Genomic DNA, 16,043 nt, shown 5'->3' with positions numbered 1-16,043 from the left:
ACCAGACACGTGTTCCCCTCCTTTCCTTTTTTCCCCTCTGACTCCTGCCTCTCTTTCTGTGACTTCAGGTGAATGAAGACCACTTGTTGCATTTGGAATGGCCACTTTGCTTACTTTTAACACCCTAGTTAGTATGCTATGAACTTGGAGACAGAATAGAAACAATGAAAATCAATGTTAAGTGAATTGACTGGTATGTCTGTCTAACCATGACTAAACTTCTGAACCAAGAAAATAAATTCTGTGATGTGCTAGTTAGGCATAAGCAGATCCAATTGCTGCCCTTTTCTTTTTAGAATGATATATAAAAGCCAATATGTGATAATCCAGCACTTTTCAGATGGACATTTTAGTGATATCAATTATATTAATCAGTTGTGCAACCAAAATCTTTAAATGATGCAGAGTTTCCCATGAACAGAAACCCACTGCCAGAGTCTCACTCCCGGTGACTCCCCTTCTCCGCCGCCCTTATCCCCCATCCCTGGTAACCACTAATACATTCTGTTTCCTTTACACTTGCTTATTCTTGTCCCTTTTATATAAATGAGCCATACATGATTTGTCCTTTTGTGACCGACTTGCTTACTCAGCATTAGGTCTTCAAAGTTCATATATGTTGTAGCTTGTATCACGACATCCTTTCTGTTTCTGGTTGAATAGAAAAATATACTTTTAACTAAATACATGTCCAAGATGAGTTCACTCTAAAATTATAAAAATTTTTCCAAATCTATTTTAAGATCTTACTGGTATGTATATTCTTCATATGGAAGGGTTACATTTCCCTTCACAGCTGTTGCTGTCCTGACTCATAGTGACCGGAGGCACAATAGAATGAAACCCTATCTAGTGCGACACACCCTCACAAAGGCTGTTGGGTTGAGCCCGTCGTCACAGCCATTGTGCCAATTCTTCTCCCGGAGGGGCTTCCTCATCTCCACGGACTCTCCGCCTTACCAAGCATGCCATCCTGTTCCATGGCCGGTTTTCCCTGATAACATGCCCGAAGCATGTGAGATGAAGTTTGCCATCGAGATTCTAAAGAACCCTCTGGCTATACTTCCTCCGAGACAGATGTCTGTGTTCTTCATGGTATTTTTAATAGTCTTCATTTCTGGTAGAATAATTAAAAAAAAAGAAGAAGAAGAAGTTAACAATTGAGTTGAATTGTAACCATCTTATCCTTTTTGTTTATTCCATAATGCTTTTGAGAAGAGTAATAGCATAGCATTTTGAAAATTCAATGTGATCACATCAACAAGATTATTAAAGTCAAGTTTTCTCATAAATAGTACTAGGATCTGTATTTCCTTAGAGGTAAGGATGGTGAGATTTTGTCTTACCTTCTTTGGACATATTGTCAGGAGAGACCAGTCCCTGGAGAAGGACATCATGTATGGTAACATAGAGGGGCATCGCAGGAAAGGAAGGCTCTCATGGGGATGGACTGATACAGTGGCTGCAACTTCAGCGCAGGAACCATTGTGAGAGTGGAGTGATTCATTCTGTTGTGTGTAGGGCTGGAATCGACTTGATAGCACCTCACAAAAACATACTTCATTTAATTTTAACCAAGAGTGAAAATGTTGGTTTTAAAAGGTAGTCTCTGAAAGAAATGAGATAGCAGGCAATTGGTATGATGATTAATGTTTTGTGTTAACATGGCTAGGGTCTTGTGACCAGTTGCTTGGTCAAACACTCATGTAGCTGAACTATGAAGGCATGTAGATTATGTTTAACATTTACAATTAATTGTCATTAAGTACAAAGGATGATTTCCTGATCGTGCATTTTCATAAAGTTTACTGGTAGAATTGAGCTGGCATCAATTCAAAGGCAGTGAGACTGAAAAGCAAAGCTCCTCCCAGCCGCATGCTATCTCCACAGGAGGTGCCCAACGTCAGTGCTTCCATAATTGCTCAGGCTATATTTAAAGGTGATGCCTGCTGGTTTTCTACACTGCAATTTCTCAAGTTGCCTTTGACTTTTAATGAATCCAAAAGCGATACTGTGAGGCAATGTACACATTGTGCTTGTCATCAGATTTTCACCCAGGAGCTTTGGCACTCACTGATGCCTCTTAATAAATCATCATCATGATTACCAGAGGTTGATAGGCTATTATTTCTTCTCTTTCAGTTGATATTCTACTGGAAGGAAGATATTTTTTCTTCCCTCTCATTTATTATTAAATCAATATAGACTCATAGATTTTTATTTTGTTCATAGGGTTATAATATACTACCATCTTTACATAGTTTGATGCTCACATATCAGATTTGACCAGTTGGGTTCTGTGTTTTGTTGACAAAACCCCAATGTTCTTTAGGCATTTTTCACTTTTTAGTATAAATATATTATCACATGATGTTAGAATTAATATGGTAATTTATAGGATTGTTTGTCACTCGTCATTTTTCTACTGAAATTGTACCTATCAATACTGGGTTGTTGTGGGGGAAGTCAGCCCCTCACAACTAATCATGGGTTCGATAGGTGCAAGTGTATGATTAAGATATATAAAGATGATAATAAAGTTATAGAGAAATTGGAAAGATGGGAGAGAGAGAGTAAAATAAAGAAGTCAGACACATTTCATGGTAGCACATTCACCTTGTGGATGGCCATGATCTCAACAGCCTGTGCACAGCACGGGCAAAGAGGGCAGGAGAGAGACTCTATTTCTGGCCAAGGCCCATATATACTTAGGGGTGTGATTATAGGTAACCACACAGGTCACAGGAAGGGGATGTACTATAGGTAATACAGTAATGAGAGGGGGATGCTCTAGGGGTATACACACAATAGGAAGGGGAGGAATGGGGGCACACGTGACAAGATGAGCAGATCCTAGATTCATGATGGCGGCCTAACCTTGATTGCCCTTGAGCTGGAGACTTAGTGTAGCCTAAGCTTTCAGGGAAAGCAATCCACTGTCCCTAACAGCAGGGAGTGAGTCCCACCTACAGTGGTGGGACAGACAATAGGGTCTGCTTGCTCTGGATGGCTGATGCCTTCAGGGAGATAACTTGACAATCATTTACCATTAGTTGCAAGCAGTGTCCTAGGTCTGATATGTATCTAATTGGGGGAGATGAGCTGGGGAACAGCCTTTTTATATTCCACAGGCTGTTGTAATTATTGCCATAGAATCAACTGACTCAATCGTGACCTTATACTAAATCGAAAAGCAATTTTCCTCGTCATTGGCATGTGTGAGTCCATTGTTGGAAGCATTTGGTCAACCCACTTCATTGAGAGTTCCCTTTCCTTTCTTTGACCATTGACGCAGCGCTTACAGCTCACCCCAAATAGAGACGGAGCAGAGTAGGGAACCACGACAAGTGGCTTTGAAGGTGTAAACAAACTGTCTTACACACAGACAACATTTAACAAATATTTTAACATGAGGATAGATGGACTGAAGTGCCCTTGTTATATTGCTTTGACTTCTATACATTTTTATCTTTTGCTGGAGCTACCAATTTATGGACAGACACCTTCTGGAATTCCTGCCTAACACAGATTGCACCTGCTGCTTGGACCCGTGTCAGATCCTCTTCCACATCTTATTCACACCCCACATTTCTTTTTGTCCACCCTTCTAGGCCCCAGTGTGTGGGGTTAGCTTTCCTTCTCCAGCAATTTGAAGAGCAAAATTACCTTCAGCTTCTTGTGAAACATTGTGAGCAAAAAAGTAACTGGACAAGCCATAAAATAAAAAATGTAATCTTTATTAGTTTTGCACATTTTTTATGTTGGGTAGCATCGTTGAGGGTAACACTAGCATTTTCCAGCATGCAGTTCACGAATACAGTTTATCTAATAATGTTATGAAAAAGAGGAACCTATCGTTTGCTTCTGTAAGAAACAAAATATCCTGATGTCTTTGATGATCTACGTTCACTACTCTCTATTCTTGTGTGGGGGAATCGTGAATCCCACTTATATTTAGAACAATCTAGATCAGCATGAGTTAAAAAACCAAAACAAAGCAATGAAGCAAAACAACATAAAGCAGTTAGAAAAACTAGGAAAAACAGCAAAAAAAGGAATGAAAAATAATCAAATGTAAAAAAGATTTCATACCCTTCCCCAATTGCAAAGCATAATTTGGATGTGACTGTGAACTTATCGTTCCCCTTAAACTGTGAAATAAGCTAAAATTAGCAAATGTAAAAAAAAAAAAAAGGCAGAAATCTACAACTACCCTGTCTTGGCTGCATTTCTTATTTAGCAAATTTCTTCCATGAAAAAGTGCTATGGTCAGAAAGTAAGAAAAGTGATTGTGATATCAACCTGAAGATAATTTCTTTTTCTTATATATGTACATAATGCTGAAAAATAAAATAGAATGACTTTTTACAGTATTTATATTTGCTTATAAAATTCTAAACACATTTTTTAACAGGTTAAGCAGCGTTGTTTTTTTTGTTTTTTAACATGTCTGTACAGTCTGGCTATACACCATATGTTATCCACTTAAAATTTAAAAATAACCAAAAAAGCTGTTAAAGTGCTGCAAACTATTGCTTAATGACTTAGGAATGAGATCTGTTGAACAATTTCCTTGATGTTACCATTGGCATGTGGTTTCTCCTCAGTGAGGTTCTGAGTCGTGGGAGAAACAGGTACAGCAGTGTGGTAATATAAACATGCACTGATAGCATCCAGACTATCTATAATGGTACAGAATACATTATATTACCTGTAGAAAGCTTGCACGCTACATTTTGTGTGGTACATATTTGATGCAATAAATACTGTGCTTAGGTCATTATTTGTTTGCTCAAACGTGCACCACAGGGTAAAATGACGATTTACATAATAAATAGCATTTCATTAACATATACAGTGTCAACCTTGCTGAGAGCTGAAGATGGCTAAACAAAGTGCAGGATTAAGCAGAAATTTATAAAGGGATCTTTTGGTTATTTCAGTCTTGGGGGGGGCAATATTCAGATGATCATTGTTTTCTTAAGGATTATAAACAGAAACATAACATTTATGAGTTTAGACATTTGAGTGAAGTTTGCACCTGCTAAGATTTAATGACCAATACCTCCCCCCCCAAAACAAACAAACAAATGATCTACTTGGTCTAGGGACTGAATTTAACAAAACAAGATGAGCAAAGCACCTCACCTGCAATTATTACCCAATCCCTTCTGCAGAAACATGGATGGCATCTAAGAACGCTGTTTTCCTGGTGACTTTTTCTCATGCATGATTTCTGAGTGCAGCATGCCCTCATGCAAACCACTTCTTTGTGTAGATGACAGGCTCATGTGGTTGCCACAACCCCGGGGCGGGGGCACACCCTTTAAAGAGGTCTTTTGGGTCCCAACAGAAACCCCACTTACAAAAATAGTCACATATAATAAATAACACATGGACTAAAAAAAAGATGAATCCACTGACAGATTTTGTAGAAATGTGGCAAATGTGGCAGTTGAAATGCAAAGAGTGGATACAATTACTACACTAGAGTGTTTCATGTTAACAACCCCAAAATCATAGCTCTGCACCCCTTTATCCTCCCTACAATCTGAGTAGCCACTTTGTCTCTTGTCTTCAGCAGTGTCAGCTGGTAGTGAGAGCAGTAACCTCCTGCCGAGGTTGTCACCCCTTTACACAGAGTCACCGTTTGCCGACAAGGGGTCACTGTCTTAGTGTAGGCACTGACCTTAAGTAAGTAGAGTTGAGTAAAAACAGTCAGTTTGGCATTGACCTCCTAAAGGAGTCCTGTTGACAAAAAGACATCACCTGCACAGGCTGTAAACAATTTGTCATTCAATTATTTTTGTTTTATTTCCCTTTGGCTTTCTCATCTTTGCCTTCCTGCTCATGTTTTTCTACGATTGGCTTTGTGACCCGGTCGTAGGAGGGTGGGCAAGCTGCTGTGGACATGGTCAGATCAGTTTTCTCTGTAATAGAGTTTTCATTTATTCTGTCAATGATCATGTCTTCTTTTACAAGAAGATTAGCCCCACTTTTGATTTTATTTTTATTGTATGTAAATGAAGCTTGCTTGACTGTTCGCTTCAAAAGGTGGCGCCTGTAAGCACGCTGAATGATAACAGCGGACACCTCCTCTTGTTTCCGTTTCAGAGTGGTGGTGATGGGCTGATAGGAGACCTTGGAAGGATTCGAAGCCATGAAGCGATCTTCCATCTGTATTCGGAGAGCATCCATCTCCCCGCTCTCCCCCAGAACCCGCTTTGTAAAAGCAAATAGGATGTCGAGGCAGTGGATCCGGTCCCCGCTGACCATGGGTAGGTCCATAGCGATGAGCTGGAGTTTGTTGGGTTGTGGCAAATTGAGCGGGGGTTCTAGAGCAGCTGCAAACTGAGAGAGTTTTTCAAACTCCATGAACTGGGTGGCGTCAGGATCAAACTTCTCCCAAACCTCGTAGAACATCTCGAAGTCGTCCTCGCTCAGGGGCTCTGCGCTCTCCTCCGTGGCCACGCTGAAGTTCTCCAGGATGACAGCGATGTACATGTTCACCACCACCAGGAAGGAGATGATGATGTAGCTGACGAAGAAGAAAATCCCCACCGATGGGTTGCCGCAGTCTCCCTTCACTGAGCTTCCGGGGTTATCTTTCTTAGGGTCACAGTCAGGAGGCCCACTATTCAGGATGGGTGCCAGCAAGCCATCCCAGCCAGCAGAGGTGGTGATTTGGAAGAGGCAGATCATGCTGTTGCCGAAGGTCTCGAAGTTGAACATGTCATCAATTCCAACTTCCCTCTTAACGTAGGCAAAGTTGGACATCCCAAAGATGGCGTAGATGAACATGACCAGGAAGAGCAGGAGGCCGATGTTAAACAGCGCGGGAAGGGACATCATCAAAGCGAAGAGCAGGGTGCGGATCCCCTTGGCCCCTTTGATCAGACGCAGGATTCGGCCGATCCTGGCGAGGCGGATCACTCGGAACAGGGTAGGGGACACAAAGTATTTTTCTATAAGCTCAGCCAGAAACATACCTGTGGATAAACAATGAGAATACCAACCATTAGAATAACAACCACGTTATCCATTAAAATAATTATTTCTGTTATGGCTCTGAACTCCGGAATAATGAACGTAAATGACATAATCTTTAAATTTGATGGATGAACACATAATATATAGAATAGATCAGCCCTAACTGTGATATTCCACAATACACCCATCATTTAAAACAATCTTGGAGTTGTTAGTAGATAATTTTTAGACTATATGAAATTCTTAATCAAAATCTCAAAAATACGCCCAAAGTGCACCAATGGCGAACTACGCAGAGCACAAATTATATTTTGAAATTACTACTCAGTCCGCGCCCTTGTCCCTTAGAGCACATGCAGCTTCCCACGCTAGTTTCACGTCTTCCGGAACCTACGGCTTCCTGACAGTAGTAGGCATACATTGAGTTCGATAAGCGCTGATCCATTTCTAAAAGGATCCAAGACTGACGATCTTTTCTGTCATCCTGTGCTAACATTGGTCTCACAATCATCTTCTTTGAAGCTTCTTTCCCCACCCCACCCCCCACCTCTTCAAAAAGTTAGGCAAAAATCGAGCCCAAGAAACTTAACTGACTATGGGTTACACTGCCTTGTCCAGAAAAGAATAACCCCCAGGCAGTATGTGTGGATTAGAAAGTGAGTAAGAAAGACAGGGCGCACGATCCTATTCACAATTAATTTGATCGTAGCTCAATGCAAAAATGAACTCAGTTGGGAAATCTGCCCAATACAGGTATCCGGTCCTGGGTGGAAAACAGTGACGCCATCAGGTGATCTTGTTTGGGAAAGAAGGAATATTTCAGTTCTATAGAGAAGGCTTCACTGCTCTGGAGCTTGAAATGAGCCAGTGCTCATGGTATTCATTGTATGTTTAACATTCAGAGTGTAAAACTGAGAAATTGGGGTCCCAGGCCACCTTCCTTCCCTTGAACAAACTCATCTCCAAGGTTATCTGGAAAAATCTCTGGCCCTCTTGACGAGCATTTGCTAAGGTTCTTCCCTTAACTTTAGTCCTTTTCACCATTTACTTTCCCTTATGTTCAGTTTCTACTACCGTCGATTCTCGGATGACTATCTACATTATTATTCTCTCTCATTGAGCGCTTTCCTCAGCAGAGTCATCTGGATAGTTTTTCATCTCTGCATGTTCAAACCATTTTCAATTTAGTTAATAGCACCCTTCTAGTTCTAATGAGGCTTTACTGTACTGGCAAATAATATATATAGACATATGGCAGGGTCTAATATTGTAAAGAGCAAACTCAACTAGATGAAACATTAAAACATGCACATTGGTGATCTAGAAGTGATGAAATGACATGTAATCGAAATTTGATGGCTCCAATTTCTACTTGTATTGGACGGGATGAACTTCAGAAACCTTGAACAGCGCTTACCCACGATGGAGAGGATAACGACCACGAAATCGAAGATGTTCCAGCCGATGGTGAAGTAGTAATGGCGGAGGGAGATGAGCTTCAGCACACACTCTCCAGTGAACAGGACGATGAACACCAGATTGATACGTGATAAAATATTAGTCATGTCTTCACTCTGGTCATCAGTTTCTACCATCATAGTCACCATGTTGAGACAAATTAGAATCATGATGCTTATGTCAAAAACTTGTCTGGTTACAAAGTCAAAGACCATTCCTTGGAATTTATTCTGTAGAGGGAAAAACATGGCTTAGCAATGGAAGAGGTGGTTTTTGTTTTTTAGCACATTAGTATCTACATAAGTACCTATGCATTTACTGACATTTTTTTTTTAGTATAACATATAGTAGCCATTGGTCCTGAATATTGCAAAAGATAGTTTTTAGTATACCGTTTTTTTTAGAAAAAAAAAATCAAAATTGGTATTTCTCACAAGAACAATCCCTGTCCAAAGTAGACCACCAATGAGAAACACTACATACTGTACATTTTTCTCAGAGGTATACAATAAACATTAGCATATTGAGTGTGAAAGGTTAAGAAACTTGCTTAATTTTGTTTATTCAGAATTTTCATAATCATTTGACTCATGCCAAAAAGAAGAAAAAAGCGAACACATTGGGATCTCTTCTTCTGACTCAGCGACCCAATAGGACAGAGTAGAAACGTCTCTGTGGGTCATCGGAACTATAAATCTTTATAGGAATAGAAAGCCTTATCTTTCTACTGTAGAATGGCTGTTGGTTTTGAACTGCTAATCTTTTGGTTAGCCTGCCCATTATGTCACAGGACTCCTTTGAATCTTGTAGTCCATTTACAATATAGTATCTGTTAACATCCCATGTATCTTACTCTTATTATGAATCATGAAAAAGAACGTTAGATTTTCAGGGGACACATAACATTATGGATTTAACCATGGGCCATAGGCAGCATATTGATATGTTTCTACCAAATGGCCTTTTCTAATATTGTCCGACACAGAATGTTGAGCCTCGCATGAGATCAACCAGAGCACAATGGCAGGCCATGGTTTGATTTCTTGCAATTAACTCCCTTGTCCCTTATCTGTAGTTCTGCTTCCTAGTTCTGCTGTTGACAGTCACAGTCTGGCATTTTTATCTGGGCCACTGAACTACTCTGAGGTTATTTTCTCATTGCATAAAAAAAATCTTGAACTTATAAAATACTTGAACCTAATGTCGGGAGTTTAAATGGAGAGAAAATGTTTTGAGAAATGATGTAAAAATGCGCTTTACACAACTGATGTGTGTATGGATTGGGATAACAGTTGTATGAGCCCCTAATAAAATGTTTAAAAAGATATATATAAATAAATAAATAGAATAAAACAAACAAATAAAATAAAATAAAATAAAATAAAATATTTGATTCACTTCTAATGGGAAGCCTATAGGTTGAACAGAGGAACATATATATTCTCATTATTTTCAAGAAAGCAGCTGTTGTCTAACCCAACTGGAAAACTTTCTAAAAGTCCACTAATATTTTTTCCTTGGTTCACCTAAGCATTAGTTTTACCTTATATAATCATCATAAAAAATCTTTACATTTTGAGCTAATGTCTCTCCACTTTCCTAGCAGTTGTTCCTCTCATGAACATTGTTTGTACACTAGTTTTTAGTCAATGCTCAGCTTGCGTTTGGGCATGTCACCTTGACTATGTGTTCTTGTGGAATTTAATTTGAACTCTAGTTGTGTCATCCTGCATCCCTTTAACACAAAGATGTATATTTTTCTTTTTCATCTTTTATTCGTGTTCACATTTCACCACTATCAAAAAAGGGTGTGACTCAGTGATGCTCTAAAAGGGGACGGAGTCCTCGCTGCGGAAAATGTGAACGGCACTCTTCTCTCTGAAGAAAACGCAGGCCAGTTTTGTTTCCCCCCAAAATCATTTAGCTCTCTTACTCCTGGTCGAGGTATTGGCTTTTGTGGCTTTTTTGATCCCAGCTTTTTCATTGCATTATAGTATTTCTTCTGTTCTTCTGTCATAAAGATGTCTTGACCTCCAAAGTATAGGGGGGGGAAAAAAACCAAAACTGATTAAAACTGTGTCCTTTTACACATTTTTGGTGATTGTTACACTTAAAATAAGAGAGGGCATTTAAAACAAGGAATACAAAATTCAACTAATTGGCATAATGAAAACCCAAACGCAACGCCATGTAGTTCATTCCTGCTCATGGCAATGGTAGATGGGATTTAAGAGGCTACACATCTTTCCAGGTACATATAACCTCAGCTTTCTCATGGGAGGCAGCTAGTGGGTTAGAATCGCCAACCTTACGCTTCGCAGTCCAAGGCTTACCTGACATTTCCACAAGGGCTCCTTATTAGCATAACAGGGCCCAATATTTTGCATTAAATAAAGTAAAAGAGATAACTAAAATTTTAATTAAAATGAAAAGAGCTAAAATATTTCAACTAAAATATTAAAGAATTAATCATATCACATTGCAAAGTGAATGGGGGTTATATTGCAAAGAGCTGAAATGAAAAACAGATGGAAAGAAAAATCAGATTCACTGATAGAAAAGTTTGGAGTTTAACCAGAGGTTGTAAATATGATATATACATTATATCATAGGTCAGCAGGTAGAGCAGATTGAGATTCAGAGTAGCTAGTGAAAAGGGTAAGTTCTCTGCATAGAACAGCACAACACCAAGCTATGGAAAACAGAAAAATATCAGTAACAAATAAAGGGGCAGAAGGCAAGAATTTTCTGTAGCATTTCATCCAAGAAAAGCATATATTGTATTGACAAGGAAATGGAGGAGGCAAATGAGATGGAGGAACAGTACATGGAGGACGTGATGCAAACAGCTAATAAGCACTTGAAAACATGTTCAAAACTACTACCAACAAGAGGTACTAAATTAGATATCATTTTTATCTATTAAATATTAGAAACAGAGAAGAAATGTCTGATGCCAGCAAAGGATTAGTGACAGAGATATTCATATACCATATATACTCAAGTATGAACCAACCTGAATATCAGCCGAGGCACCTAATTTTACCACAAAAAATATATTAGAAATGTGCTGAAAAACTTGGTTTATAAACAAGTATAGAGGGTACTATTATTGAAAGTATGAACTTGCTTTTTACTTTGGGCAAGTAGACTCTTTCACTCTGGGTATTTATTCTAAGGACTCAATTTTTTGTATGCAAAGATTTTAGAATTATTTAAATGATGATAGATTAAAAACAACTTAAATAACCACCAACCTATTGGGGAATGGTTAAATTAAAAAAAATCCATTTAAATGGACAAACCAAAGTCTAGGTAGGCAGAAAATTGTCAGAGAAAGGAGGAAAACAAGCATTTTCCATTAAGATGACTGAAAGAAAAAAGGTAAGGCTCTACCCTATGAGAGGCAGAATGCTTGTGAGACCAGGAACTACAAAGGAACCTCTATCTAACTTTCTATCCATCCATCCGTCTCGACATAGACTTTTAACAAAATTTGAAAATACTTATGCTCAGTCAAAAGGAGAACACATTATTATATATAAAATCACTTTCACAAGAAGAGCACGCATAGAAAAGCACATGAACAGAACTAACGTGCGAATGATAGTTTCATAAAGTGTGAGTAACATTTCTCCCAAGTGAGGGTATTTCTTTACTTCCCATTTGAACAATAAAACAGACTTTAGAAATGATAATAATTGACCAAATGAGGAACGTCATATTCAAGAATGGAAAGGATCTCTTCTCGTTAAATACTTGGGAGAAAGAAATGGAAATATATACAAACAAAACCCAGTGAAACAAAACTGTCAGGAGAAAGACTGGAAGAAGTTTGTGCCGGGGCCTGATTGTTCACAAAGACTCTAAAGGTTTTAGTGACGAAACATGTTTAAGGGAGGGGCGATTGGAGAAGGGAGTATTCCAGATCTCTTTCTGTTCTTAAATGAATTTTAATTTGTGAACGATGTGGGGGCTTTCTGTTTTGGACCATGAATTCTGCATTCTGTATGTCTCTTTCTAAGTAACTCTCTTTCGAGAGATGGAAACTATCCTCCTTAGTAAAAATAAAGAAAGACAAGTCAGGGTGGTGTGGGGAGCCCCTGCGATAGAGGGAGGACGCAAACCCACAGTTTAATAAATATCGCACTTGACTTTTGAAGGCAAGTATGCAGATAGTGGAGAAAACACTGTTAGTCTGGGTTCTCTACAGAAGCTCAAAACATTTTGCTCTCCGTGTAAGAGAAAACATTAGAAATACTTATCTTCTTTTTTTGCTGGTTGAAATTATCTATGATGACACCGATGAATAGGTTCAAGGTGAAGAAGGACCCAAAGATGATGAAAATAACAAAGTACAGGTACATGTAGAGACTTTCCTCGTACTTGGGCTGGAGTTCCACCTGCAGAGGAGAGCAGCGTGCAGAGCATTAGAGTGTACTGTGGTGCGCTGTCACGTGAACATAGGAAAGAGTATTTCTGGGGATACCTTAGCAGCTGGTCCCCCTCCCTACTCCCATTGCTACCCCCCACCCCAACTCCTGGTTCAACTACCACCAGAAAGTCTCTGAAATTACCTGAGGGATGGTTTATGTGAAAAATTATGATTAGTATGACATTCTAACACCTACTTTTGTAAATTCAATTAATGTTTGGCTATTGTACCAAACTTTCAACATTTTAGGGAAGTAAATTTTATAACATAAAAATTAGAAGTGAAAAATATTTACCTAACAGTATACATAGACTAAGTTCAGAAATACTTGTTCATGTATATATGACTTCATTTAACACATGTGAATTGAGGTGGGATGTTTGACATCATAAACTTAATATTACCACATGAATTGAAAATTTCAGATTAAGTAGTCTTAACTGTACACTTCAAATTTAAATCTTCAATTGGCAATTACAATGTAATTGCTACACAGTGTTTGCAATACGTAGACCGTAAGCTATTAAAAATGACTTAGGAAAGCAGTAAAGAAGTCACTGTATATAGCTTTGTAGAGAGTGATATTCTCCTAAAGAGAAGTTTAAAACCAAGCAAATACAAATAAAATGAAAAGCACTAAAGTGAAATAACAAAGCTCTAGGATTTATCAAGAAGATACTGAACATAAGACTAAAGTCTTTTATAGCATTTGTATTTCAAGAAGGATAAAAACGAGCTCTAACAAAACAGTTCGAATATTAAAGGAGGGAAGTTATTTTTTTATGATGGCAGACGGCACTGATAGAATTTTACGATGGAAAAAATGAAGGCTGATAAAAAATACTAAGTGTTACAGAATTTCAAAGGGCAGTTTTAAAATGCGCATGGACTTTAATTCACTTTTGAACAGGGCTTCAAACTGGTTGAAACCAGGTGGGTGATGATGCCCAAGCCAGACCTGCATTTGCACGATGTGAAGCCTCGGGGGAGCATCAGAAGGGGGTCTTTGTGGATCGCAGCCCTGGAATGGGATGCACAGACCGTATTTTTAGCAGGACTGTGCAGAGCGACACACCAGGCAAGGGATTTGCTTTAAGAGAAAGATTAAGTGTATCTAGTAGTGTCTACCTATAACTTTCCTCTAGGCACCCACATTTCTCAAACTCAGGTCTATTCTGGTTGTATTTAATTGACCAGGACTAACCTGCGAAGAACTTGTTCAAACCCTGCATGTTAAAACTTGAAAGTGACAGTTGTGGGATAGATCAAATAAAGCAGGCCTTTACTTTGATGTTATAAATGTAAAGAAACTTGAACACAGAAGTCATAACATTGATAAAGACTTCAGCACATTGATACTAAAAATTACACAGAAGTGTAATTTGCATAGGAAGTAATGAAGTATACTATGATCCCCAAAGCATTTAAAATCATACATCTGAAAAGGAACAGTACAGAAATTGAATGCTGTCTGGACAATATTCCCAATTTTCCATCCTGCTTACATGGACAGCAATGAAACATTTAAACGTATGATAAGGATGCATCTATTTCTTCTCATTTGCCTCTACACATCAAAATTACTGCTGACCATACAGTTGATAGATTAATGGGAAATAAAATAGGAAAATATTTAATAGAAGGATATTTGTTAGTTATTAAATATATGAATATTTCTTTGAGTTTCAAATAACTTCATTATTTGACTTATAATATCTTTGTGATAAATATTGCATTTCAAAGCCCCTAGCTGAGATTGTGAGAGGACTTAGTATGTAAGAAATACTTACATTTCTGGAGTCAACAGCTGCATACATTATGTCCATCCATCCCTTAAATGTGGCCTATTAAAAATACATGCATATTTCACTTTGGAGTAAAAGTCATTCAGTCCTGAGGTTTTATAATTTTTTTAGTAATTTTTTTTTCCAGAAAAAAAGTGACATTTTGGGAAAACTTTTCAAAACGCATTTTACAAGGACTTTGGACCAAGGTCCTACCTTAGCATTACTTCCTAGATTATATAATACACAAAATGTTCACTGTTGTATCTTTCTTCTTGATCTCAAAAATACTTGAGTTCTTTAGAGTTAATAGAATCATGCAATTTATCGGCCACTGAAAGGGTGTAATCCTTTTAGAGAGCTTTATAAGTGCCAACCCTTTAGGCAACATCAGTAGCAGCAAAATGATTGCAGCTTAGATCTGATGATCATGCACTTAAGCCTGTCTGCTAAGGGACTGGTGACTGAACATTTCAGATTTCTACTGACTGTAACAATCCAAGGGTCTTACAGGTCTACATAAAGTCAGAGTTGTAGCTACCCTTTCAAAAGTTTTGAAGTGCATCGTCAGGCATAGTCTATGTGCTACTTGCTTCACTGTAATTTGGGATGATGGGTAGTTAGTTCTGTGGGTGCATAAGTGGGCTCACACATAAGAACACTGTGAGGATGGCACCGGACTGGGTCATGTTCCCTTCTGTAGCACACAGGTTCGCTCTGAATCGGAACCGACTCTACAGCATCTAACCACTGCAACAGCGCAGCTAATTCTGTAATAGATGTGGGAAATAGCACAGTCCTACTTGTATTGAAATCGCAGGCTCAGGAAACATCCCAAGTCGAATAACTGCTAGGTAGATAAATAAGTCATACTTTATTATTTGCTCTAGGTCATAGATTTTGAGTCCCGTGGGCCTGAGAGGCTCGTCTCTTAGCGAGTGAGTGAGCTTGGGAGAGCCTTCAGCTTCTATAGCACAACACATCTTTGTTCTTCTGACACCCAAACTTGTGAACTGGTAGGTCCAGTGAGTAGAAAACCTTGTGTGTGCATGGGATGGCAGTGAAAAGAAAGTCTGGGAGCAGATGCTTTGTACACCATAGAGGGAAATGATGAAGCCATCAGCGGCTTGAAGTAGCTGTGATAAAGCAAGCCCGTTACACCCTAGGTATGGAACAGGAAAAGCGATTCAAAGAACCATTTAAATGACTCGCTAATCAACAGAATGATGATTCTGAGAGGTGTCTAAAATCAAAGACTACAGTATTGGAGTATATTTCAGTAACAGAATCTATTTACTAATATACCCACTGGAACCTATATTTCCTATATTGTCCTATATTTGTCCTAAATACATGCCCTATATTTGTCCTAAGGA

The 16,043-nt window shown here is 38.6% G+C and overlaps 1 protein-coding gene across 1 annotated transcript in view; it reads right to left on the bottom strand.

The window, feature by feature from the left end:
- Positions 1 to 3,716: 3,716 nt before the first annotated feature.
- The window catches only part of LOC101644888 (sodium channel protein type 1 subunit alpha), a 174,133-nt gene continuing 161,806 nt past the window's right edge, over positions 3,717 to 16,043 (bottom strand). Inside the window, exons 23-27 of the mRNA XM_004703766.2 lie at positions 14,674 to 14,727; positions 12,714 to 12,851; positions 10,382 to 10,486; positions 8,408 to 8,678; positions 3,717 to 6,989 (exon numbers count right to left, since the gene is read on the bottom strand). Of these exons, the coding sequence (XP_004703823.1) occupies positions 5,812 to 6,989; positions 8,408 to 8,678; positions 10,382 to 10,486; positions 12,714 to 12,851; positions 14,674 to 14,727 (1,746 nt within the window). The 3' untranslated portion in view covers positions 3,717 to 5,811. The remainder of the gene's footprint in view (positions 6,990 to 8,407; positions 8,679 to 10,381; positions 10,487 to 12,713; positions 12,852 to 14,673; positions 14,728 to 16,043) is intronic.

This window comes from Echinops telfairi, unplaced genomic scaffold, assembly GCF_000313985.2.
Source record: "Echinops telfairi isolate 266 unplaced genomic scaffold, ASM31398v2 ScPeMD7_4;HRSCAF=17, whole genome shotgun sequence".
Lineage (NCBI taxonomy): Eukaryota > Metazoa > Chordata > Mammalia > Afrosoricida > Tenrecidae > Echinops > Echinops telfairi.
The sequence above is the reverse complement of the archived record's forward strand: the minus strand, read 5'-3'. Positions and strand labels throughout refer to the sequence as shown.